The 26,796-nt window shown below is 40.8% G+C and overlaps 1 protein-coding gene and 1 long non-coding RNA gene across 14 annotated transcripts in view; one reads left to right on the top strand and one right to left on the bottom strand.

Moving 5' to 3' along the window:
• ALDH1A2 (aldehyde dehydrogenase 1 family member A2) overlaps window positions 1-11,819 on the top strand; it is a 101,359-nt gene extending 89,540 nt beyond the window's left edge. For all 12 annotated transcript variants that reach the window (XM_039723142.1, XM_039723141.1, XM_039723140.1 and 9 more), the window contains 6 exons: window positions 528-630; window positions 2,922-3,106; window positions 3,841-4,005; window positions 4,438-4,595; window positions 5,364-5,438; window positions 9,922-11,819. In XM_039723142.1, coding sequence (XP_039579076.1) covers window positions 528-630; window positions 2,922-3,106; window positions 3,841-4,005; window positions 4,438-4,595; window positions 5,364-5,438; window positions 9,922-9,994 — 759 coding nt within the window. In that variant the 3' untranslated portion in view covers window positions 9,995-11,819. The remainder of the gene's footprint in view (window positions 1-527; window positions 631-2,921; window positions 3,107-3,840; window positions 4,006-4,437; window positions 4,596-5,363; window positions 5,439-9,921) is intronic.
• LOC120508990 lies at window positions 1-26,796 on the bottom strand. 2 transcript variants are annotated; one of them, XR_005629127.1, is made up of 5 exons: window positions 26,657-26,796; window positions 25,677-25,823; window positions 9,152-9,251; window positions 1,947-2,017; window positions 1-136 (listed from the first exon to the last, which is right to left on the bottom strand). It is a non-coding gene; the product is annotated as an uncharacterized LOC120508990 (long non-coding RNA). The 2 variants fall into 2 exon arrangements; XR_005629126.1 differs by lacking the exons at window positions 1-136; window positions 1,947-2,017 and adding an exon at window positions 7,247-9,074.

The following is a 26,796-nucleotide window of genomic DNA, read 5'->3' on the forward strand; positions in this document are numbered from 1 at the left end:
TACAAAGACATTTTGGAGGTGATTTTGATCTCCTCAACCTGTATTAAGATTATCTGTGGTGTAGCTGTGGGTCAGGTCTGGGATGGTGCTTTTGTAACTTCTTGCCTTCTTGGTCTTCTGCTCTGTGCTGTTTATCCTGCAGAGGAGGAAGATGATTTCATCAGAATTTGATGTATTAAGCCTTGTGAACATGCCAGTGGTTTGGATGGAAGTAATTGTAGTCACGTCCATTTCAAATTTCTAATTCAGCCCTCCTAAAATGCCCTAAAAGAAAGCCCCAAGCCATTTTAGCATAGCTGCATAGGGGTGAATGGTATACAAACCTAGTGCTGTACCTTATCCCCTCTCAATTTCTAGGAAAACAAAAAAAAAAAAAAAGGAAAGCTGTCCACTACTGATGAGAATATGTTTGGAACGAAGAACCTGCTGGATTATTTAAAGCTCTGCTCTACTGATAGCCAGCCCTGGCTGTTAAAATGAACTGTATGACTACATTCCCTGTAAAATGTGTCTCCATTTCCTTTCAGGTTGGGAAGCTGATCCAAGAAGCAGCTGGAAGGAGTAATTTGAAGAGAGTTACACTGGAGCTGGGTGGGAAAAGCCCAAACATTATTTTCGCAGACGCTGACTGTAAGTCAGCACTTCCATTTTTTTGCTAAAAAACATGATTACATGATGTCTTTTTCATTTTTTTAAACTATTTTAGGGCACATCTTTCATATAAAGTGAAGTGAAGCAATACAGCTGTATCTAATGGCACTTTTCAGTCCTACAGAAGTGATCAAAGATGTGCTATCTTTCATAAAATACAACTTCTAAACCCACAGATTCATAGTCAACAAGAGAGCAGAAAAAAGGTTATAACCAAGCATATAGACATGGTGTTTTTCACAGTTAGTCCCACACACATTTGCCATCTTATGCTCTACAGCAAGGTGATTTAGTGCTTTAAATCTGGAAATTCTGTGATTTTTTATTTTTTTTTTTTGGTTCAAAGCAATTATAAAAAGGGACAACTTTTATGTACACTTGACTTGTTAATCTAGTCAGTGCAGTATTCCTTTGTTAAGTAGCTGTAAAGGGAGATTATTCCATTTTTTAAAATTTTCACAACTAAATAATTGTGTATTGAAATATCCTCACTGCCACTGTCTGCAGGGAGCTGAAAATTTTGGCAGATGTATGATGTTGTGCAGCTGAGATTTCTGGCACCTGAGAAGGTACAGGACAGCTGTTTAGCTTAGGATATAAACACAAACTGGAAGTTTCTGCTTAAATGATCAGCAATGAAATAGTTACAATGTTGATATCTAAATTGTCAGCAGGAGGTTTTGAAGTTAACACCCCTTAAGATGAATGAGATGGTTCACACCTTGCTCTGAGCTCTTGTTTCAGGCTGGGTGCAGGCACACTGTACTCAATGCCCTTTCTGAGAACTTTGCAACCCCAGTAAATAGGCACATAAGGATTTGGTCTTCTCATTTAAAAGGGGGAAGTGAATAGAATGATTTTGAATAGCAGCACTTACAAGAGATGGTTACAATCCTGTATCCATTTTCAAAACATATCAATATCTGAAAAACTAGGGAAAACTTGACAATTTCCAGCAGCTTTTCTACAAAGAAATGCTTTTACCAAGTCATGGGTTGAAATTTCAGCCAATCATCCTGGTAAGCTAAAAAAGCTCTTGTCATCTGGAGCCAGACACAGATATTCCAGCCTCCCACCAGGTATCACCACACCTCAAACGTCCCTCACCTGCTAACTCACGCTTGAACACCTAAACATTTCTAGTAGAGTGACATGTGCCAGGGCAGGTCTGTGTTATGACCTTCCATGGGGGAAGGACAGCTGCTCTCTGGTCTTCCTACAATTAAAACCTCCAGTACTTGGCCTAAGATTTAAACTTCAAAGCTCTGATTATTTAAAAACAGCAATGGGCTTACCGTTCCAAAGGAGTTGTTTCTTCTGCTTGAGGAACACTGTGTGCCAAAAGTTAGCAGAAAGCATGATAAAGCTGTTGAAGGTTTAGTGCACCAAAAGAATGGAGAAGAATGGTTAGAGCCTTTCATGGTGAAAAACTGTTAACAATAGAGAAGAAACATTAGTTAATCACAGTATCCACTAGTGTTTTCAATCTCCATGGAGCTGGCAGGGAAAATCTAAATGTGGTCCAGGGAACACCCCATATAATTTTTCTTAAGACCACACTGAGGGCATAAAAAGACTTTTCTGTTAGACAGAGTTGTCTAGAGTGTGCTGAAAGTAAAGCACTGTTGCTTTGTTTAGTCCATAAAAGATTATACTTTAAGCAATGTTCCAATGTAACAGAGGTATTACAGTGCTGTAGGGCATCACTGTTCAGGGATTAATTAATTATTCTTGTCTAGTCAGTTATTACACCCAAAGTAAGAATGTGGCCTTGAATGTCTGAATATGACCAAATCCTCAAAGTCAAATTTACCCAAATTTACCCAAAGTCAAATTTATCCACTGTTTTGCTGTAATTCTCCCACATGAATTATTAATAAACCATTGCCAACTGAGGATCACAGACAAATTTTCTTCTCCTATAGTGACCCAGTCAGATGTATTTATGTGGGGCACATCCTGCTTCTGAGGTTCCCTTAAGGGCTTTACTTGGTGAATGATATGTTGCTGGATATAAGACATTGGTGAAGTTGTTCTTGCATACCTTACTGCTATTGACTGCTAAGGCACTGTCTTAGCTTTTCCAGTGGGAATCATCCTCATTTCTGACCTGACACCACTATGGGATATCTTGATTTAGTTTTATTTAACCAAATGCTACTACTGAAGTTTCGGGAATGTGGCACTGTATAATAAATACACACAGCACTGGTGCAAAGGCAGATTTGCCCACGGTGTTCCAGTGCAACATGTGCTGTCCTGTTTTTCAGTGGACTATGCTGTGGAACAAGCTCACCAAGGAGTCTTCTTCAATCAAGGTCAATGCTGCACTGCAGGCTCACGGATTTATGTGGAAGAGTCGATCTATGAAGAGTTTGTCAGAAGAAGTGTAGAACGTGCAAAGAGAAGAGTTGTGGGCAGTCCTTTTGACCCAACCACAGAACAAGGTCCACAGGTAAAGGATTAGGGCATTGGCTCTACAGCCCAGGAGGTGCCTGAAGTATTGAAACTCCACTAAGGCAGAGGTCAGCCAGTGAACACTCACTCAAGGTCCAGGGTAGCTGACACGATACATGCTTTCAAGATTAAAATTCTAAAGGAGTAAATAGGCTGTGCAGCTCTGAGGTGTTTCTTGTTAAATAAAAAAAATCACAGTTTAAATATCAATGTTTGCCTCCCAGTTTTAAGAGCAAGATTTGGATCTTTAGCCCCCAAAATACAGCTGTAAACTGTGAGAAGCTATTAAAAGTCTCTGTGAGCACTTAACTGTCAAGAACTGTCTACAACCATAACTGTACTTGGATATCCAGAAATTCTAAGCAGAAGATGAGCATAATCAGAAAGAAGTCTTTAGAAAATGTTTCTGCACTAATAACCATCTGGGCTTATAACATTTTCAGGAAGTTAATCTGGGGCAAAACCTAATGATTTGGGTTTTTTGTGCTTGTAAACTAGATTGTTTAGCAAGTGCGTGGGTTAAGCCACAAACATAAGGTGACACATCTTAAGAAGTATGAACCTGAGGTCACAGTCAGCACCTGCTTGTAGATCTTTGGCATGTGCAGCTCAAAGAGCAGTGAATGGAAGCAGGAACCAATTCACTGGAGCCTGACTTGTCTAAAAACACCTATTTGGACTTGCTTGTCAAGTACATGGTCTGCACATCAAAAAGCTTTTTCTCTCTTTCAGATTGATAAAAAACAATACAACAAGATCTTGGAACTGATTCAAAGTGGCATCACTGAAGGAGCAAAACTTGAGTGTGGGGGAAAGGGGCTGGGAAGAAAGGGATTCTTCATTGAACCTACGGTGTTTTCCAATGTAACAGATGACATGCGGATTGCCAAGGAGGAGGTATTCACATGTGTGGCCAAGACCTTTTTAAAATGTCCTAAATATTACTTTTTTTCCTTTTGTTTCATTCCTAAGACAAAACCTTCAGAGTGAAAATTATGACCATATTAAAAAAAAAATCTTTTCAGAACTCCTTATGCACACAGCAAGTGACATCAGCTGGGTAAGGAAGCTCAGTTTTTGTCAGTGACTGTAAGGTCTCAGATATCAAAGAGGAGATATGGGTAGAATGGAGAAGTTCCCCTAAGGCAGCTGCTTTGGAAAATTCATACAGTTTTACAGACAGATATTATCAGTATTTATCAGTAAATTTTGCTGTGGGAAATTTTAAACAGTATAATAGGACAGAGAAGATAATTAAGAAAGCAGAATAAAACAAGAATAAAATGCCTCTGAGGGGGGTTGTTTATTAATTATTAATCTTTGTTGCAGATTTTTGGGCCTGTTCAAGAAATACTGAGATTTAAAACCATGGATGAAGTTATAGAGAGAGCCAACAATTCAGATTTTGGGCTGGTAGCAGCTGTCTTTACAAATGACATAAACAAGGCCCTGACAGTCTCTTCAGCAATGCAGGCTGGGACAGTCTGGTAAGCAGAAGTTCCCCCACTCCCACTCTTGAAGATAAAAGAGTTTGACTCACTATCATCATCTCACTTCAGTTTTACACCCTTTGTTAAGAATATTCATGCAGCTCATCCTCGTGGTGGATCACTGGCCAAGCCACAGGCAGCAGTGGGGAGGTTCTGTGGCTGCTCAGTGCTGGGGAATGCTGTGGAGCTGGGAAGCACCTTGCTCCCCAGGAGCAGGGCACCACTGCTGAGCAGCCTCACTGAGAACAGCCAGGGTAAACGAGCCCTTCTGGGAGCACAGGAAACCTGGGAGGGTTTACTAAAGGCACAAGGGATTACCTGCTTTCTACAACTGAGGGGACACCTCTCCAGTCTTTAGCAATGGGGAATGTCAACTCTAGTTTAGTAGCTTGCAATTTAGTATGTGAAACCTGAGTAAAGATCTGCAAGAAATTAGGGAGGAAAAGGGCAAACTCAAATCTAACAGCTCTTTGTTATAAACTGGCACTGAGATTTGGCAGCAGATTAACAGTTCATTACCGAAGATGTGTCCAAGGGTATGGTGCTCTCCTCCTGCCTTCACAGGTCAAATCCAATTCTCCTCAGGAGTGAGAAGGAGACTGTTGTTTTTGTAGCATAAGTCCCTCACTTCTTTTCAACATGAAACAAGTTTGTTATTACTAAGAGGTATAGAGTGTCCTTAGCTCCACAAGTTTCAGCCTCTGTCTGAGTTATGCAAAGGTCTTCTGGCAGTGCAGCTGGACTTAATGCCTCTTCCTGTTGCAGGATAAATTGCTACAATGCCTTAAATGCCCAAAGTCCTTTTGGAGGATTCAAAATGTCTGGCAATGGGAGAGAGATGTAAGTATTGCACTGTTGTTTTCTAAATTCAACTCTACAACTTATTAAACATTAGTGAATGTTCCATGAAAATTAAGATCCAGAAATATTCCAACCTGAGAATCAGGGCATGAATATGAGATACCTTTAATCATCATTTAATCCTAATTTTCGGTTCTAAATGCAATTAATTTGCATTGTAAGACCATCTTTTTTTTTTTTTTAAATTAAGATTGCAAACTAACTTATTGGAATTCTCTTCTTATTCTGAAAGGAACTGAAAATTTTTGAATATATTTCTGGACTTGTAACCTGTGTTTTCTGGAAGGTTTTTTTAGCCATATCAAGCATCACTGTTCAGAAAGACTCTCTTTGGTGCTGCTGAGTGCTTGTTGATTGGTTTGGTGTACTTGTTTCAGGGTTTTTTGCCATGTATTGGGCCTCTCTTGGTAGTTTTTCATTTCCTTTCTTCAGTTTTCACTATATTTATTAATATAGGTGCATTTGAATTTTATAAAAAACTTATCAGCTTGCAGATTTTTAAACAATTACATCAGGGAAAGAGAAGTAAACAAATGTGTTTACATCTCTGAAAAAAACCACTTGCCATTATAAAGCTTTCTGCCATGCCATTTAGCAATAAGTGCCAAATATTTTGAAATGGAGCTCCACACTTAAATATTGTCCCATGTACCTAATTTAAAGTCTTACCAGTTTCTCATTACAATCACAAGGAAGTTTAGTAATTGCATCACCCCCAGATTGGTTACATACCAAGGATTCAATTAATTTCTGTGCAGGAGGTATGTGTACCAGATATGTCTCACCTAAGTTTTCAAAATAGCTTATGGCTAATGGCAAACTCAGCAGTAAAACTAAAGTAAGGTCAAACTCTTTAAAACTTTAAATATGTTGAAGTATACAACTTGATCTATAAAATAAGCTTTATGTAGTCTGAAGTATTTTCCCTCGTTAGGGAGTACTTTGAATAACACATTCATACTATTCACATTCATGAGTTATGAGGTGATCTCACACTGGCATAAATATGTCAGGTCATCTAACTCTTATCATTGTGAAAATATTCTAAAACCACTAAGCTTGATAGAGCACATGAGTAACTTGACACCCAGGGGTGACCCCACTGACTCCAGGGAGGTTCAGCTGCAAGTAAAATATTCACATATCAATGTTGCAGAGCTCTTGAAACAGGGGAAATCCAGGCAGCACCCCAGCTCTCATGGAAAAATCTGTGGTAGTTGCACACTTGATTCCCACTACAGTTTTGAAAGTATTCATCATAAACAATAAATGTTTGGAATGGCAATAATCTCCATCTCACAAAGATGCCTGAAAGCCTAGCTATAAGTAATTATTCTACTCCTTTCAGAACCTCTTTGATCAGATATCACCTTCTAATTCACCTCCTCCACCCTGCATTAATACCTGCATACTTTTTATTAAAATGCCAGTTTCCTACATTCTTGTTTTTAAGGCATACATTTTACAGCATAAATAATGTTGAGTTGGGCAATTACAGAAAAAAAAGTGTCTAATACATAAGTGTGTCATTGCTAAGGTGACACTGTGTTACAGCCAGATCACAACTGGGCCACTGTGCTGCCTGTGCCAGCACTGCATTACCTGGGACTTGTTCTGGTCCTGCATTTAAACTCACAGGTTATCATCGCACATGGGCAAAAATCAACACAAAGCTGAGAACTGTTAAGCTCATTTTACACTCCCACAAAAGGCAGCGGGGTATGTGCATCCTGGTAGAGTGCAGAATACAGGTGATTTCTGATTGCATTAACACTACTTACAATATTCTCATATCCTTGAAGAGGTCTGGAAGCCATGGGGTTTTTTCATTCATGTTTCTTTAAAGCTTTTTACCTAAGAGATGTAAAATTTAACTCTTGTAACTAAAAATTGGGTGCTTCACCCCAGATAGCCACATGTGGCCATTTTATATTGCAGCTTCCCAAAATTCTGGCCTCTGTCCAAATGTCTCCAAGGGAAGGAAGTGCCATTCTTCTTCAGAACTCTCCTCTAATGTAATAAGAATTGTTATTGTATGGATAACTCTGAGATACAGCACTGCACACCTGCATTCTGAAAAACAAGTGCAGGCAGGAGAACAGCTTGGAGTTGTAATTCCCTTATCTTTTTTTCTCCTGGACTGAGGGAGGAAAAAGAATATGTAATATTTCTTCTTAAAAAGCATTTTGTTCCCCCTCCCTCACACCTACACAATCAAGGGACAGCACCATGCAGATTTGACCCTTGGGCTCCTTCCTCTTCACAGACCCAACCTTTGTTCTCACTCTGATACCAAAGTGCAATCCCAGAAGAGCCAGAGTGGCCATGGAACAGGATGGTTTTGCTCCCTGTATTAGGCTGTGGGACAACTGAGCCCTTTAACTGAACACACACTGACTCTTCTGCTCTGAATGACTGACATAACCCATCTTCCTATTCAGCAAGTGTAGCTTTTCAACTTTTGAAAAATATTTGCCTTAGAATTCATCACAATTCTCCTTTTCCAAACTATTGACCAGAAAAAAAAACACCATGTAAAATTCTGAAGCCATGAGCTGATGAAACAGACAATAATTGTCTCTAATTTTGTGCGGCAGACCAAGATGAGAGGTCAAGTGGCATTTGGATGTACATAAAGTCACTTGCTGCTGTCAGCTGGGTTATCTGTTGGCTTGCAAAAATGTGTCCAGTGGGTGTCTGGAGCTACACAGCAGCCCTGCTGAATCCAGAATCTTCCACACAGACACTCACTAGCATTACTTATTGGGCTCCAGGTGACAGCTTCCACTGAGCCCTGAGGGAATGCTAATAAACAGCTAAAGTTTTTGTCATTCTTTGGAGACAAATCCACCACTTTCTACTGAAAGGTGGGGCTGGCGTGGTTCAGCTCAATGGGACCTTTCAGATGTAAAAAAGTCTTCACTAATATTTGCTTGCAGGTACTTAGACTCTGGTAAACCTCAAAACTTCCTACTGAATCATCAGTCTGCTGTATCCCTTAAACATATGACCACTATATCATGTCTAAGGCTTCCCAAGCCAACAGGCACATCAGCTTTCAAAACTGTAGATGAAGTGACATGGGCTGGTAAATACTGATATTTCTGCTCAAATGAATTAACTTTCCAAGGAAGGACACAAGAGTTTCACCCCAATGTTACATTTTCTTTAAAATCTGCAGTGTAGAAGTAAATACAACGTGGGTTACACAGAACTGGGGGCCTGCAGAGGGATTTAATTGCCTTAAATAGTGGCCACTCACTCCATTCTGAAACACTCATTAGAAGGAGATTCTGAGGAATTCCTCTGATATATTCTCTATGGTTCAGTTGGCATTAAGTCCTGAACAGGAGAATCCAGAGGGGAGGGAGTGTCAAATAGTAAACATGCTAACATCATATCCATGCTAACATGTTCTACATTTTACTATAAGTAATAGAGCAATACTGTATGTGTCTTAAGGGTGAGGATAAAAATTCAACCAATAAACAAATGTCTATAAGAGCTTCTGCAAAAAACTCCTCATTGAGTTAATATGGAAAAGATATTCTACTTCTAGACTTGGACAGTACCTGTTTTGAGGTGGGGATGGCGTTTGCTTTACAGATACAGCATCTGGAAAGACATAACTTCACTAATGACATAAAGAGACTTCTCCATTACTCAAAATAGGCACAGGAAAATAGAAATACCTGTACTTCAGAGAAGACAAGTGCAAGTCCCACAAAGCCAGGCAACATCCACTCTAAACCTCAGCAGAGGGGCCAAAGAGATGAGCCAGGCTGCAGCTGACTAAAGCAAAATGTTAACATTTTGTTAATGTAAGCATTCAGAAACACCCACTCTTTAAGCATAATCTATCCAAAGCAGCAGTGCCCCCCTCAGAGCTGTGTGTCAGATGACTGGGACCTAGGAGGTGCCCGGTCTCCAGGAGTTCTTATGGAAGGTCCTCTGCCAGGACAAAACGAGGAATTCCACAGGGAATCGGAGAAGGGAATCTGAGCAAGCTGAACCCTCTTCCACATTATGTGCAAAGGTGATTTCTACTGCTGGATATGTTGCTAGGGAGAAAAGATCAGCAGGTCACGAGTCAAGTTCATCTTATCCATGGTTGTGAGTAGTTAATTTTTCATTATGCTCAGTGCGGACCTTCCCTTTCTTGAGTGCAATATAAACAGTAATTTCACTGGCCATGGGGTAGGTCTTAGTATTTGGACTTTTTCAAGGTCTAGGAAAGACAGAGGACATCAAATTATTCCCAAAAGCTCCATCAACAGACAGTGAGTATTTCTGGGTTTAATGTTCTGTATCTCCTTATCACATTCTGAAGCCATCCATTGATCTGACCTAAACTGAACTGCAATTTTGAGTTATAGCTTAACTTTATCAAGAAATCACTTTGCAGATTTTTTTCTTGATAAACAATACCTGGTATAAACTGATGCTGCATTTTGTTCTTTAGGGGTGAATGTGGATTGAGAGAATATTCTGAAGTTAAAACTGTGACAATAAAGATCCCTCAGAAGAACTCCTAAAATTACAGAGGACCGTGTTGTGCAGAAGAGCACATGATGCCACCTTCTCTATTCCTTATGGAGACCAGCACTCAGGAATAAAAAGTGTTACACAATATATATTTAAGAAATTAAGTTGCAACATATATACTGGGCACATGTTATAACTGAGTACGTAATGCAAACCAACTTTGCATGTTTTCATAAAACTCTCCTGAGAATCGTTACATCTTTATAAAACAAATCTTAATGAGATAAAGTTGCTACTGGGCATCATTTAATAATGGTTCCAGCTATAAAACTGTTAAATGCAAATGCATGCACACACACATTTATCTCTTCCTTAAATAAACAAAATAAGTCTTACTGCTTTCAGGTTGCCTTCTCAAACAGACCTGCCTTGTACTGACATTGTAGTTTCAACCAGGGCTCTATAATCCAGATTTTACCCAGAACACTAGCAATGAACAACGCAAACAAGTGTCATTGATGTTCTTAAAAAATAAAAGACTCTGAATGGTAATGGCCTCAAACCTGCCACAGTGGCAACTTTCCAATTAGCCCACCCACATAAAAAGGTCAGACTGGGGAGGGAATCAATCTGCTGCACGGCCAATGAAAGCCAAATACTTATCAGTGAGATTTGGCTTTCATGGCTCACAGCAATTTGGATTTCAAAGCTTATTTTCGTAATTACTTTATGTCTTGCTATAAGCAAAAAGTCCTCCTTCACTCACAGGAACTTGAAGGGATTTACCTGCCTGCCAAAAGAGCAAGGCCAGACAGGGTGGGTGGGTGTTAACGAGAACAGGAACAGATTCCAAGGCTTCACAGAATATTTTAGCTTTCACTGCTTGTCTAGTTTTGTTGTTGTTATTGTTACTGTTGTTGCTTTCACCTTTTTTCTTTTTTAAACAAATATATGCACGCACAGGCTCCATTTATTTGTCTGCTATTAAATTGCCTGTGATTACACTGGGAATCATTAAGTACTTGTGACAGCTTTTACTAAATGATGTCTTGCCATCCTCACCATGCTTGTGCACCTCAGGTGATGTTACTGGCTGGTACTGAGCTTTCAATTATTTGGGTTTTTTGGATCCAGGACAGAAATATAAGCAAGTTCTTTCAGAATTGAGGTGTTTACAACCTGTCACATTTTTACCTGCTGCCTACAAAATCTCTTCAAATCTATCACTGACAAACTAAACACTATCTCTTTCCTTTTTCAGCTGCAGAGCTCATCAATTCCCCAGATTCTTTTAAAGAAGTTTCATTTATGTTTTAACTTAGAATTAATAAAATCTATTTTAGAAGTACAATAAATAATCCACACAGTAGCTACACAATCTGAGGTGTAAGGACAGAATTACAGCCTCAGGTGTAAGTTTTTCTAGCTGCACAGTCTGTGCTATGAACTGTTCAAACTCCATCCCTGATCAGAAACTAACTTCTGCATGTTCTTAACTTCTTTTAGACTCTGAGGAGTTCCTCTTAGATTTGAAGTTGTATGTGTCCTTCAACATACTGCTGGATCAGGACAAGTCCCCAGCACTTTGTAGTGTGGTGGCCCTCAATATTTTGTCACTCATGTCAAACTGTGTGTGTGTTTTTAAGCAATATGTCTACATGTCATTATTGAGAACTGACAGTACATTCACAGACATGGAGATAAATCAAAGTATTCCTGAGTTGTTAAATTCCAATGCCATATACTTCTACTGTAGTGTATGTCAGAGTGAAGAAAAAACAAAATACAGCAAGTAAGAGATTAGTAATATTTTAAACTGCAATATAAAATGTGAAAAAGGAGATTTTACTTCTTTTCTCCTATTTGCTTAAAAAAGAAACTTCCTGTGCTTACAGCATTTACACCATGTACTCTTTTGTATTCTTTTCATGTATTTTGTATGTCTGTGCTTTATTCCCAATACATTCAGGTAAATAATATAGAGTTGCCATTTTTTTCAACCCTGTCACTGCAGCTCCATTTGATGTACATGGATTTGTGAAATCCTTTTTTAGATGTACCATCTGCATGGATCCAACAAAACATTCTTCCAGTCCCTGCAGCTTTTTGTTACAGTTTTTAATCATGTATATAGTTATATGTTATTAAAAAAGTAAAAGGATATTTTCTATGAAGTTTTTTCCATTAAAAAGGTTTAGAGAAAGACTTTAGACTGTGAGACTCCTTTATTGTTGACAGAGCTATAAAAATATTAAAAAAAATATTTTCTTAGCAAAAGATCTGCTCTCACAGTAGCTTTATTTTCATTTGCAAAAGTGAATGAAGTAAAAGGCCAATTACATTTTCTGGAATATTATTGCAGCTGTATGAAAACACTTGTGAATTGCAGATCTAGGTCATAGTCAAAGTTCATCCTCACCCTTACGGTCATAAAATTTAGCTATTGGGGCAGGTCTGAAGTCATCAAAACCAGTGGGGCACCCTTACAAACTGCTGCATCACAGCTTGATTTTTGGATAATGTTTTAAAAAATCATGATGCCTTTTCTTTCTCTAGTAAATGTTTCACAGAGATTATTAAATTATCACTCAGAGCTTTTATGGAGAGATAGTCTACTTAACTCTGATTTCAAAATGCTAAACTGGGACAAGGACAGACTGAATTCACATAGCCAGGTACTATACAGCTCTCCCTCAAGCAATGCCTTTATTCCAGGTTATTTTCATTGCCAGGAACTGCATTCCTTTTTGAAATGGTGCCTATTTAGCTAAAGTAACTACTCAGTTAATAGTGCCAAGCTATTTCATTGTATGGCAAGCAATGGTCACACCTCGGAATAATACCATTGGTTTAATCAACACTTGAGGGGCAATCACAATGAAGTAACTTGACTAGAATAGATGGGATTAAAGAGAATAAAATTCAATAATAGGAAGGAAATTGCATTCTTAGGAAGGAGCACTGTTCCTGAGAGTCTGGAATATCAGGTATATATTAAGCAGAGTATCATTTCTATTTAACAAATGGCATGGACAACTCTGTTGTGGGACTTTGGGTGGACAATTAGCACTTTCCATACTCCCCATCTGTCTGACCCACTTGCCACCTGTCTCAGCACTCCAGGCAGTCACACAGGCACAAGCAATAGAGACCTTTTCTGAAAGCAAAACAAAGGAAGGAAGGTTGTTCTGGAACCCACTGAAAACAAGGAGTGTCTTCTGGTGAAATGAGCAAAGTTCCAGCCAGTGAAAGTGAATGTAGCAATAAAAGTGTACAGGTGTAGTAAAGGGAGAGTTTGGAACTAATTGTGCATTTCTTCTAGAAAAGGATCTGAAGAAAGGCAAAAAAGTTTCAGTTCTGTGGCCTTCAGACAAAGCAGTGGATATTGATACTACCTGGATAGCATTCACACATCTATTTGTGCCCTGTTACAGAGAATGCTCTTGCTCTTTCTCCCCACAGAGGCCAGGATGAAAAATCTTGCCTTGCTTATGCAGTGGCACTGTGTGTCACAGCACCCTGTTATTTCTCAGTTCTGTCCTGGAAAAAAAGAACCATAATAACACTGAATTCAAGGCACCAGCTGAGCTAGAGAGGAAGTCAAAGACAAGCAATGCTCTGTACTTTTTACTTATGCCTCTGCATGGTTACACATGGAGCTCTGGAGAGCTACATTTACCACCTTACATTTGCATCCATACGTCTCCATTTACTGCATGCTAAGTCCATCAACACAGGAAGTTATTTTTCTCGTAACAACTTCATACCACAATGACTGATATTCACAGTGCTATATCTATCAGGAAGCAGGAAAAGCCTTCGTGGCTATTAGATGCCATCAGCATTCCCAACCCATTCGAACAGATTTCTCTCAGCACATTAGACTACAGCTGCATAAAACCCATCTTCCTCCCTTGTCCTCATTAAACACACAGTCTATAATTCTTTCTGTATCTTCACCGTATCCTCTGTGTCCACTGACAGTGCACAGGTATCAGGGAACTGTGTGTGGCTCAGCCAGAAAGCTCAGGAACTCCTGAAGCAATATGGGACTTAAGCGTGAAGTCGGGCCATTTATAAGGATAGATTAGTCTAAAGTGAGAATAGTGGTATAATCTCACATGACTAAAGTGTGGCTAGAATATGCTACTACTAAGGCTCTTGAGCCTTGGGGTCCCACTTCCCTCTTCCACCCAGCACAGTGTGGAGTGCTGGGATGCTGGTTTCAATAAGCACTTCCCTAATTTTTCTCAGAGGACCGGAACTGACATGCTGGAATTCAAGGTTAACACAAGTAACAGATGATTACAGCTGCCTGCAGCACAAGTTCAGGCATTTCAGTGGTGGACAGCAGGTTAAGTTTTCTGTGTAGCCACAGCTGCTGCACTGGGTAGTGCTCAGCACCAAGTGCCTGCTTATCTATGCCTTAGGCCCAGAGGCTGCACACACACACAGGACTGGGAATCTGTCCCAACACTGTGAGGGGAGGCACAAGGCTGATTTGCCTCTTGGTACTGAGGTAAGTCAGTACCCCACACTACTGCGGTAATTCACCACAGGTCTGCATAATGTCCCTACCTAAGTCCTTTAGCTTACTGTTAGAGAGGGAGGAAAAGCACATCTGCATGCCCCTGGTTCCTAAGAATGGTTGGTTCTGATCAGTTCTGCCAGCTGAGTTTACATCCTGAACCCTCACTAAAAGCCAGCCTCATCCCACTAGCACAGGTATTGCCTCATAAAGACCACTATGAGGCCACTATTTTTTTCTGATATCATACGTTTAAATCCACTCAAGCCTGTACTGAAGAGAGACCACACCTACAATCCACTGCTTCTTTATGGTGAGCATTTACACTGTACCTTTTCATGGGTTCTTAAGGATGAGTTTCATCAAATAATGGAGGCTGGCTTGTACTCTGCATAGTACATGTATTTCTGGCTGTGCCTGCAGTGCCAGGAAGCACTCCAGGGAACACTTTTTTCACCTCACTTCATGTGAAATTTATAAACACATTATAGAGGGCCTTTGCCATCATCTGTAATACCCTGAAGTCACCAATATCCAGGAAGGCTGGGACATCTGCTGGGACAATCTGCCTTAAGGATCAACTGAGTCTACATTACTGATATGTTCCCCAATGCATTACTGTAACCATTCCTTGTATTGTCATTTAATTGTAGTATCTAACATCTTATCCTGCAATTCCAGGATGCTTTCAAGGTGTTTTTAACTGCCTGGAGTCTCTTGATGAGACACACTACATAAACCTGGATTGTGCAACCACCACAGCAACAGACTGTCAGAAAAGCTCCAGCTGCAGAGGTTGCCAAGGAGGCTGTGCACACAGCAGGCTGGAGTAACCCAAAAGGGTGCTTGTGAAATGTTTGTGCTGCTGGCAGGCAGCACATTGCCAGGACAGATCACACATCATGCATTTGCACATCAAATGAAGCTGCACTGGTCTGAGAGCATGGGAAAGGCCTGTCTTGAACGGCATGTGTCCTACTTCCTAAACATGTATATTTTACACTTTACACTTGGTTATTGGCCAGATTGAAAGTACCGCAAGTTCCCCAAAGCTTGTCGTTTTGCCTTTGAAGTAGAACTGTTTGGATAATGTTTCCTTTGGCAATTTATCTATGTAACAAAGCAGGAACTTAACTGCCTTGGCCTCTCAATGATCCACCACTAGCTTTTGTCAAAGTCTTCATACTCTTGTGTATATGCGCTCTCACAGAATTTGATCATTTTTGTGACCTTGCTTAGCCCCTCTCCTTCTCCCTTATGGTCCCACATGGTGAGGCTGGTGCTCATATTATCTCAGTTCTGGGGGCTTTCCCTGCTCCATGTATGTCTGACTGAGTTTCCATTTCCTAGAGCAGCGTAATTAGCAAGATTTTTGTGTGCACCTCATTCCTGCTACCAAACATAAAGAATATGTATTTCTACTGCTTGCCCTTGCAAAAGGGCTCCAGCTCATGGTCCACCACTTTTCCCTCTCTGTACTCTCATCATACCACAAGATGGGACACAGAGCAGGATCTCCTGAGAGGTTTCTGCTGTTTTCTGCTTTCTGTTTGTCAAAAACCTCTCCCACAGTCTTTGGCACTTGACATCTAATCTCAAAGCACAGTCAGTGCCTGCCAAGCGAGGCCTTCTTTTAGTTTTTGATTTTGAACATCACAAACACTCAGATTTCTGGGAAGGATGCTGAATCAAAAGGTGCTCTTTGCTCCCACCAACAAACTGCAGATAAGGGATTTTGGCTAAAGCACTCCCCACTAGGGGATGCCTAGTGGCATCTGGCACACTGGGTTAGAACTCACAGCTTGTTCATTCACCAGAGAATGTTGTGACTCTTGCTCAGAGCTGGCTGGTGAGATGCCCAGGCCCAGTCTGTACAGCGATGGGAACTAAGCAGACAGACTCTATTCAAATCAAGTATTCCAAGGAGAAAGGTCATCAAATACTCATCAGCCTTATTCCTTCAGCATCACATGCATACATATTCTATTTTGAATACAACCTGGCTGTGAAATCAAGGAGATGCAGAAAAGTCATCAAATACTCATCAGCCTTATTCCTTCAGCATCACATGCATACATATTCTATTTTGAATACAACCTGGCTGTGAAATCAAGGAGAAAAACATATTGTTGCCAAAGAAATGGGCATTGACAGTTACCAGCCTGACAGTTACCTCCAGGGTAGCCTGGAGCTCCTGAGCAGGACCAGGAAAGCTCCCACACCAGGATGCTGCATTGCCCCAGGGCTGCCTTACCACAGGGGTGCCACATCTGGTGTGAGGGAGGAGGCTGCTGAGAGCACCACGCCCCTTCTATCCTGGCATGAAACTAAATGGAGCAAGATCCTGTCTTGAAAATCTCTGCCATGTTTCTCCACAGGGCACACTGCACACCTGAAGCCACAGGAAGCCATTGCTACACTGCTCCTGGGAACTGCTAAACTGGCCAGGTCTCTGAACAGACCAATACACACAGCACCACCTACTCCCATAAGGAGACTGCAGCAAAACCCAGAGCAACTCCTACTCAGTCTTTGCTGCAGCCCAGCCTCTCCAGCAGAATTCCCCTTGCAGCATTTGCCTCCCCAGGACAAACATGTTTCTGGGGGAAAATGCCCTGGAAATACCACTGGTAAAATAGATTCCTACAGGAGTCTCCTTAGGGAACATATGACACTCCACAAGTCCCATTAGATTCCCTATTATGAACCTTTCTGATGAACTATTTCAGATCACTCTAATGGGAAAATGATAGTAGGCTCCAGCTGCCCAATGCCTTTCCAAAAGACACAGAAAGATGCACATATCTCCTGCATCTGTAGCAACTTCATAGTCAAGTCTCTGAGACAAATGTTTGAAGTTAATTTCATAGTCCATTATAGAGTCATGAAAACAACTAAGACAAAAATCACTGGAGAAACTGTTTCTCAGTTTTCAAAATCACCTTATAGTTCTTTCCTACAAAAATTCCAAGCCTGTTTTCTTCCCTGTAGTGAACTGAATGTGTATTATCAAATGGCTGGTGCAATGGTGTGCTGAAAGACAGGACTGCTCATTGCTTTCTACTGCAAAAACACATAGACCATCCCCAGCTCTTTCTCAGGGTTTTGGCAAAGAGGCTCTTTTAACTGTGTTCTTAGGTAGAACAGCAACAAATGACTTGATGATTTGTTTTTACAATGTCCTCTCTGGGAAGACTAATTACCAGCTAACCTTCTAGCATGCAGTTTCCAACATGAAAAGAATGGGGCCCCATTCCTTTTCAGGAAAAATTCATACTACAGACTGCAGAATCTCTCTGGGTGAGGGTATTTGTTGAAAGTTTCTAAATGCTCTAGGATTATGGGCTGGCCAAGAGATTTCTTTATGCTTTTAGAATTTTACTGATAGAATGAACAATTTTAGAATGAAAAACTGAGTGGAAAAAAATCCCACGCTTTCCTCAGTTTTACTATTTGTCTCTTTGGGGTAGTAATACAGTCACCAAACCAAAGCCACTGGAAATGCTGTTCTCAGCTGTTTTGCTGACAAAGCACAGAAGAACAAAGGTAAATTTCATGCATTAGTGTGGAAGTTGTGTTCAGCAGCAAGAACCATGTTGCACAGAGAATTGAGTTCAGCCACCAGCAGATTCTGCCTGAGAAAGGACATCAAACTGGTGGGCTTCTTCCAATTTGTCTTTGTTTCACACAAAGTTTCAGGACAAGTAACTTTTCTTCCTTATTATTCTTCCTGTTGGACTTGTGTCTCCCTTCTTAATTCCTCTTGGAGTAAATGGTGCCTCTCTAAAGGTGTGGGCTGAGGCAAAGCCCTGAATGTGCCTGTAGTCTCTGCTGGTGTTTCCAGGTGTGCAGTTAAACACTTGGGAAGGCCAGGCAGTAGTTTTGCTAAGAACTAAGTGTTTGCTAAGTCATCAGTCACATCTGCAGAAGCCTATCTTAACCATCCTCTCCATTCTAACACACCTTCTCACTAGACTGTGTTCCTGGGTGATTCAGACTGCAGAACCAAGGCAGCAAACATCTCTGAGTTTTCTGGCTTGGGCACAGCAGCCAGTGTTTGCTAAGTCATCAGTCACATCTGCAGAAGCCTATCTTAACCATCCTCTCCATTCTAACACACCTTTTCCTCAATTATAGTTATCAAGCAAATAATTAATAATATAGTTATCAGCAAATAACTTTGCAATCTACTTTTACTAGGCAACTAAGCAGCAGCAACATAGTGTATGTTCAGAACTCATTGTTTAAACATGTTTTATAACCTTTAAAATAAAAGTAAACATTCTAGGTTTTTAAATCTTTCCCTGCTATGAATGTTATGAAAGATCTGGAAGACATGCATGATTACTTTAACTTGAGTTGCAAACCATTGCAACCACAGGCATCTGAGGTTGGAGAATCTGAGCAAGTGTAGATGCTGCTGAGCAGAGAGAAAAATTGATAAACCAGGACAAAATTTACAGATGGGAATGGGGAGTGGGAGGCTTAGATGTGTTTTCACTTCCTCTTTTCCCACAGTCCTTAGCACACCTCGTACAGCCTCATGCCCCACTCCCAGTCATGCACTTGATCTCATCTCCTGCACAGCTCCTCCTCTCCAACTGTTCTTTAAGTGATATTATTCTAGAAATTTAAATAAAACTGTAAATAAAAATTTAAATTTAGAAATTTAAATAAAAAGGTTCCTCTCCGTATAAGACATCTAGTTACATAAACCTCATACAATATTCAGAATTTCCAGAATCCATATAAAATCCAAACCCATGCATTTGCTTCAGCTGCTTCTTTATATCAGGCATTTTCAAGAAGTTCAGACCTGGAAAGAAACTTCTCCTCTCTTCATGACACTGTAGATATCATCACTTCCTATGGAATACATTTACAACACGAATAGGCTTTGGATGATCTACAAACCAAAGTTACAAGAACTGTGGGAGTTAGAGTTACAAGGTAAGCATCCATTTTGAAACTGTTCTAATAAAATCAAGTTATTTCAGCTGCAATGGCCTGCAGGGACAACAATATTTGCTTTCTTTTGCAACATCTTTGTCAATCCTACTTCACAGCACAAAAAAAGGAAAAGTTGTTAATTAATCACTTGATTATTTGTATGCACTCGATCAAAAGCACAGCCTCACTGTCCTCTACAAACATCCTAGATTGGTACAGGCCTTGAAAGTTTTAAAAGTAAAATGAAAATCTATTAAGAAAATAATAATTATTATAATTTTACAGACAAGAAGGTGATTGAGAAAAAAATTGAGTAACTCATCTCAGAGGACAATCTGCTGCAAAGGCCAGGACTAGGCATGGGTCTCCTGGCTCCTAGAACAGTGAGCTGCAGTGCCAAGTGGCAAACTGCATCTTGGATACACCTGTGATTTGTTTGTTTGTTTGTTTTTACACACACACGTCCAGGCTGCAGGTTTTTTCTTTGGATGCACAGAATTCAATCCCCTGCATTCCCTTTCTCTCCCCATTCCTACAATTGCTCCCCACAACAGATGAGTTTGCAGAGGACCTGAGCACTGTTCATCCCTGATGAGTTCACTGGGAACTGACTGTGTTCAGCACCTATAAAAACCTGGGATATACAGGTATTTGGTTATCTGTGAGGCATTAACTCAAGGAAGCAATCAGGGATTAGTCAGGGCTGGTTGTGCTTAAACACCAATTAATTGCAGCCTGACTAAAAATCTTTGAAAAGCTGAGTCTAGAGATGGAACCCTACCTGAGATTCCTAACTGAGGTCCAGCCAGCACAGGCAGTGGCTTTCAGGGGAGAGCTCTACCCTGAGGAGATCCTGTTGACTGGATCCTTTAAGACAGCAGTGGGAGATCAGGCACACAGAGCAGGTGGCAGCACCTCCAGCACAGACACATAAACTTACAGCAAGATTCATCTTGTCCAGGTTCCTAATTTGGGAATCTCATTTTAATCTTACCCTGATTAATTCAAATCATATTCAATGCTGTATGTTTTAAACCCACAGCTATTGATGACGATGGCAAAGCTGCATCACTACGTAAGCAATGTGCTGGGTCACCCTCAGGGAATCCTGATTAGAGCCTCTTACTAACTGTTGCTAAATCCGCACCAAGGTGCCAATAAACAACTCCACTGTAACACACGTATATTAATGCCCTGAGAATGTAAAAAAGTGCATGCTTTTAAGTAAAAAAACCCTATACTTTTAGAAAAACATATACAGAGAAAAAACACATAAACGGAAACTAGTACAAGTTCATTCTAAGTTCTTGACAATCACCATCCTAAATGTTAATGGTTTGCTAAACTGATCAGATAATTCATGTTGATATGTTTTTTGTTAAACCCTTGCCACTTCATTATTTTGGTTCCTTATGCACCTAAGCATTTACACAGTGTTATTTATGCAGTTCTGTACATGATTTTCCTCTACTCTTTTATTACTAGTCTTGATACCCTTTTCTGCTGTCTAATACTGAACAAACAGCATATAGTCACAGTAGCTCCTTGCTCTAAGCTCCTGGTATTTTCTTTTTACAGTGCAATTGCAGTGCAATACCCTCCTAGAAGGTACCAAGTACTACAAACATTCAGCTGCCTTCACAACTACAATAATATGCTCTAGCCAGTGCAAACAAGTGATGCAATGCAAGCTGTGTTCTTCCCAAGGGTGGAGAGCACTCCTCAACCAGACTCTCAACTTGTTTCTTCCCAAGGAGAATAACTTGCAAGGTCACTTTTGAACCCTTACTTCCCATGGGGTGGCCACAGTCCACTCAGCAGAGCTAAGGGAAAAGAAAATTAACCTTTGAACTATCCTTGCTCATATACAGTGTACATGAACTAGCAAACAGCAATACATAACACTAATTAATTGCATCTTCACTTGCAAGGATTGAAAGATCCTCCTAAATAACCTGAAAGGACCCAGGACTATTAAAAGATTCCTCTAACTTTATTCTGAAGCTCAAATTAGATGGAAACATCTAAACCTGGCACAAATTCCAAGTGATTTTCATACAAATCTATCATTCAGAAAATGTTTTAACTTAAAGAAAACAATCTAATCTAAATAGACTGCATCTTCATACTGTTTGCTGTTTAAAGCACTATGAAAATAGATAACATGAAAATATATTATTTAGTGTAACAAAGGAGTTTATGAGATTAGTCCTATAGCAATTTTTTGGTTTTTAATCATGCTTCTTCAATGACTATTGTTGGATCAATTAAAATCTACATTTGTTATTCATCATTCTGATGAATATAAATTAAGCAGCCAAAGTATGTATCTCTGAATTGGCCCCTACTGGCATTTGGACTTCTGGCAGTTTTTCAAATATATAACTAGACATAAGCAGAAAAACAGATAAAAGAAGACATAAATTCAGATGCATTAAGATATACTTGGACTTTCATAAAATGTTGAACATCTCTGAACTCTCACCAAGGCTTAATACCCAAGTACACCAGTTGACCTGCTCATTCCCCTGCTTCATTCCCATTCAGAATGTTTTTTGTAGTTCAGTGCACCAGACAATTTTTTCTTCTCATGACAGTCTCAATTCAGCTGACTCTGGTTAGAAATCTCTTCTTGTGGCAGCCCAACCCTTTCTCAACACCAAAGAATGGTGATAAGCCACCAGACTGCTTAAAGACCAGACCAATATTTTTTCCATCTTTTCAGACATTACTAGCTCATAACATAGAACAGAACACTTCAATATCAGCCCTTTGCAATTCAATGAATATTCTTAACTAACAAGCTAAAGAACCTCAAAAAACTTACCATCTTTTGTCTTAAATGTGTACACATCTAAGAAGCAAAAAAACCAGAACCTATCACTGCACATGGGAAAGGACATGAAAACACACAAACAGCTGTTTGTTACTCTAGACAGCCAGGAGGTTCTCAGAATGTGCACGGGGGGAACAGAGAGGCTCTCATACCACCAAACTGTGCATGGGGAGTCTGCAGGGAGACTCTCATACCACCTACCAAATACTGCTGCTGTGAGATTTTCTAGCTTCCTTCAAGCAGATAAACATCTTCTGGAGTCTTACAAAGGGCCATGCTTGGGCCAGTTTGGACTGGATTGGACTGAAATTGTGCATCAACTGCACACAATAAATAAAAGTTTTCTTGCACAGGGTAATATGACCTACTTAAAATGTAGCCTTCATGCCCATAACATTCCATAGCATCTAAAAGACTCATGAACCAAAGGTCTGACCTTCCAGTAGGTAACATCTGTTGTCCCAGTGATGTGTTCCTCAACAAATATGTGCGTAACACTAAAGATAACATGTGACATCGGTAAAGAAAAACAAAGCAAAACAAAACAAACATGGGAGGGAGAAAAGACAAGAAAAGACATCACATTTTTCTGAGCAGGGCAGAACAAATGTTTGACTGAGAAGCTTCAGGTCCGGCTGGGAGAAGGCCAAGACTAATTTAACCTTTGGTCAAATGGTTGGGAGTTAGCTAGTTTCCTTTTTCCTCTTACATCACTCCCAGAGATTTCGACAAAAATAATATGGCACCGATTACATGACATTACAGGCTCTCATAATGCACTGGGGAGGATAGTGTTGAAACCCCTTAGAGACAAATTAATCCCAGCAAAGCAACAGCTGTAAGATTGCTGTAAAGGGGGAAAACAACTACAACGTTTGCATTATGCACTTACATTATTTTAATATAACTTATTTAGGGGATTAGATTATTAGACTTTTTAATAGGTCTAACAGCTTTGTATCTTCATGAAAATATCAGCTGTCAGGTTGCACATAGTTACCATTAAGGCATTTAACCACTCAGTGCATTCCTTTAAAAAGCTAAAGCAGCCCCAGGTATAAGATGATTTTTCCTGCTATAGAAAATGTAGGCAGTCAGAGGACACATGTTCTACCAGGTCTTTTGAACATGCTGGAACAATCACCACTGCTGTCACCGTGTGCCTCCTAGAGCCCCTGTGAGCACTCAGGAGTCAGGCACCTGCTCAGCCTGCCCACCCTGGGATGCTGATGCAGCCATGGCACTTCCAAATCAAGAATTCCCCAGCTGAAGCAAACACGACCCACCTGTCCTGCTGTCCAGTTACTCTGTACACATCCCACTTTTCTTGTACTCTGAAACGTGGTATCAAACACATGCTGTTCTCACCTGCTATAAAACCACTCTGGTTGTAGCCCACACACTTATTTTGGAAGAAGACAAACTGACCTAAAAGCAGATTTCAGTTTAAGCTCCTTCTCTGTAGGCAACCCACACACCCCTCCCAGCTTTCGGGGGCTGCCACTCTCGTGCTGCCAGACAAATATCAGCCACCTGCACCCAGCCTGGCAGAATCTCTGTCACAGCAGCCATCCCCGAGGCCACATGTGCTCCAGGCCAACCTAGGGGCCTGGAGAGCTACAAAGTGCTTGTTTCACTTTGGGTGAAACAGTCTGGTTTGGGCCAGACTGCAAAGGCTGTGCTGACCCCTCTCTATGTTCCTCCCCACCCACAGCTCCTGTCCCCACAGCACTGTCAGACCTCATGAGTGGGTCCCACACACCATGGCATTCCAGGCAGGGATGCTGCTCCAGCACAGGCAGGACACAGGGCAGGTTCACCTGGGCCACCTCTGGACACAGCACTTGAAGAGAAGCGCTGCAAAGCCAAGCTGGCTGGGAGATGTCCCCAGCCCCAACGCTGGGACATTGCCCAGCACCCCCCCTCATCCCCAGGTCCCCAGGGGTACACGGTGGGCTGGCACTGTGGGCTCACCACTCACACCCTCACCATCAGTCACACCACAGCCCTCACCATCCCTGTGCCCTCGCCTGGTGTGGCAGCACAAACCTCTGGTGTAGCCCTGCCCTCCTGTCATGGCCTGCACAGCAGCTCTGCCCAAGCAGCTGAACGGTGCCCCTGTGGGAAAGACTTCAACAAAATCCATTGCTTTTTTGAGATAAAGCAGCCAAAACTACCTCCCCCGGTTTATAGCAGCCGGTGGAAAGCTGTGCAGCAAGCGACAGGAGCAGAGACCTCTGCATGTGTTATGAGGAGAGAGGAAGATGATTTTTTTCCAAACTGACAAAATATGCTCATATGGAACAGTATTTTTAGGTGTTTTGTGTTGCTACTTTGAGAACAGGTTTTATCTTCCCTTACTTAGTTTGGATTGCACGTCTGCCTTCCAGTTTGGAGGAGTAAAGAGAGCTGGTCATGGTAACTGTGAAATATGACACTACGTGCATTTTTAAGAAGTGGTTTTATATATGGTAAGGTTAATTTCATCTGACTAAATTGTGACTGCAGTTTGTTAGTGCTTTGTTTAATAAATTGCAGCTAATAATGTCATGAGTATAACAACTAGTTCATAATATCACAAATATTGCTGTGAATCTTAGCGCATACTGCATCTTAATCTCATTAAAAGCATAAAGCGGTTTCATGAAAATTGCATCACTTTTGAATAAACACCATTTTTTATTTAAAACTGGGGTTTTTTATCAGGTGAGAAGATATGACTAAATATGCTGTTATGTTTACCCATATACTTCATGAATACATATGGATCTCATGGCAAATTTCAGAAATATACTACCAGACCTGTACCTTGATAAATGCTGTACCACTGTATTGTATATAATCCACAGGGGTTTAAATATGTAAAGATCCACAAGGGCTTAAAAAACATACTGTCTTACAGGAATTTTAACATAATAAAATAAAATGTGGAAACTTGAGAAGAAGTAATTAATAAAAGCAGTGAAAGCTTGCACACTGTGTTAAAAGCTCAACACTACCCCCAAACTTAAAAGCTGTGAAGGCATATGCCTCTGGTGTGCAGGCTGCACTTCAGGCTGGGGCTGGGCTGCTGCCCATCTGAGGGCTGCTGAGGTGGACCAGAGACCAGAGTTTTCCCTGATACCTTGGGCAGGTTTCTAAACCCTGGAGATGAGAGACTGTTACTTGTTGCTGTATAATTCCCATTCACACTGTTCACAGTCACTGGCCTACTGTGAAATCAGAAAGATAGAGGGGCTTCCAGGCCACAGACACTGCCAGGTGGGTAGTGAACATGGAGCTGCCCGCTGTGCCTTGCTGAGAACAGGGCTCCAGCAGTCAGACCTGCCCAGGGACCACTGCTGTGGCCTGGGCCTTCCTGTATTTCTTGGCAGAAAGGGCCTGTGGGGTGACATGTTGTTTACAGATAAGAAATTACCTGTGTTCTTGTGGAGGGCAGAGCTGACACTTCTTGGGAGATGCAAAGTATGCCTCAAAGACAAGGGTCTCCACTGCTATGCAAGGTATGCTTTGATGTTATTCCTCCGAATGATCTTTCAAGATCTACTGAATTGGAAAGGCAGCTCTGCGTAAGGTGGAAGAAATAATCAGATCTGTTAAGTAATAAGGCTATAATACAGCACTTTCCTTGAAATGTAATTGTTCTGCATACATGCAAAAGATATACAAGTCTGCTGGGAAATAAACAAGGTCTTTCAAGGATCATTCCAAACCAAGAAATCAACAATGTTCTTACTTGATGAATGCCTTAGTAACTGTGTACACTTTAATGTATTTTCTACAGAAAGCTTACACTTTAAAGTGTAAGTGTAGCCTGTGCTAGAAAAAGAAGGGGAGGGGAGAGAGTGGGGCAAAAATTATAAGTATGAGAATATGAGCAATGTATGCCTTGCAGAGTTATTTTTCAATCCTACATTATATGAGAACTGTAATCTCAAGCAGGGACTAAGTGCACTAAATAAATGAGAAAAGCCCATTTAAGTGTAGCCCATAGTGCAATGATTACAGTTTTTTTGACCTGCAACTGACTCTACAACCTGGTCACTGTGAAATCCCTGATCCTGGCTATCCTCCACCATCTAAACAGGTAAGTGCCATTTGATCAGCTTTGCTCTAGCATAGCAAGTAAAGAGGCTGGATGTCTAGGTAAAAGAATAAGAGAAAGAAACCTAGGATGGTAGCAAGGAGGCTGCTAAAACAACCTGTGGCATAACAAACAGTCTACATGAATGTCAACCCATATTAACAGTGCTCTGAAAATTCACTGTTTTCAAACAGGACACTAGAATGTGCAACACTGTTCATCCATTAGCATGCAAAAGTAATTACTTGAAGAAAAAACAGGATCAGTAATCCATGGCACTCACAGCCAAGAAAAGTCAGCACAAAGATGAATACCTTGTAGGAGGCTTAGTGTGTGGCTGAGAGCTGAGGGTTACAAAAGATGAAATGAGGCATCCTTGGAAAGGAGCAGCTTCCACCTTCCACCGAGTTCAACCACACAAGGAATGGCCATACCACCATCAGCCAGCCCACCT

Source organism: Passer montanus, unplaced genomic scaffold (assembly GCF_014805655.1).
Source record: "Passer montanus isolate IOZ18808 unplaced genomic scaffold, ASM1480565v1 scaffold5, whole genome shotgun sequence".
Lineage (NCBI taxonomy): Eukaryota > Metazoa > Chordata > Aves > Passeriformes > Passeridae > Passer > Passer montanus.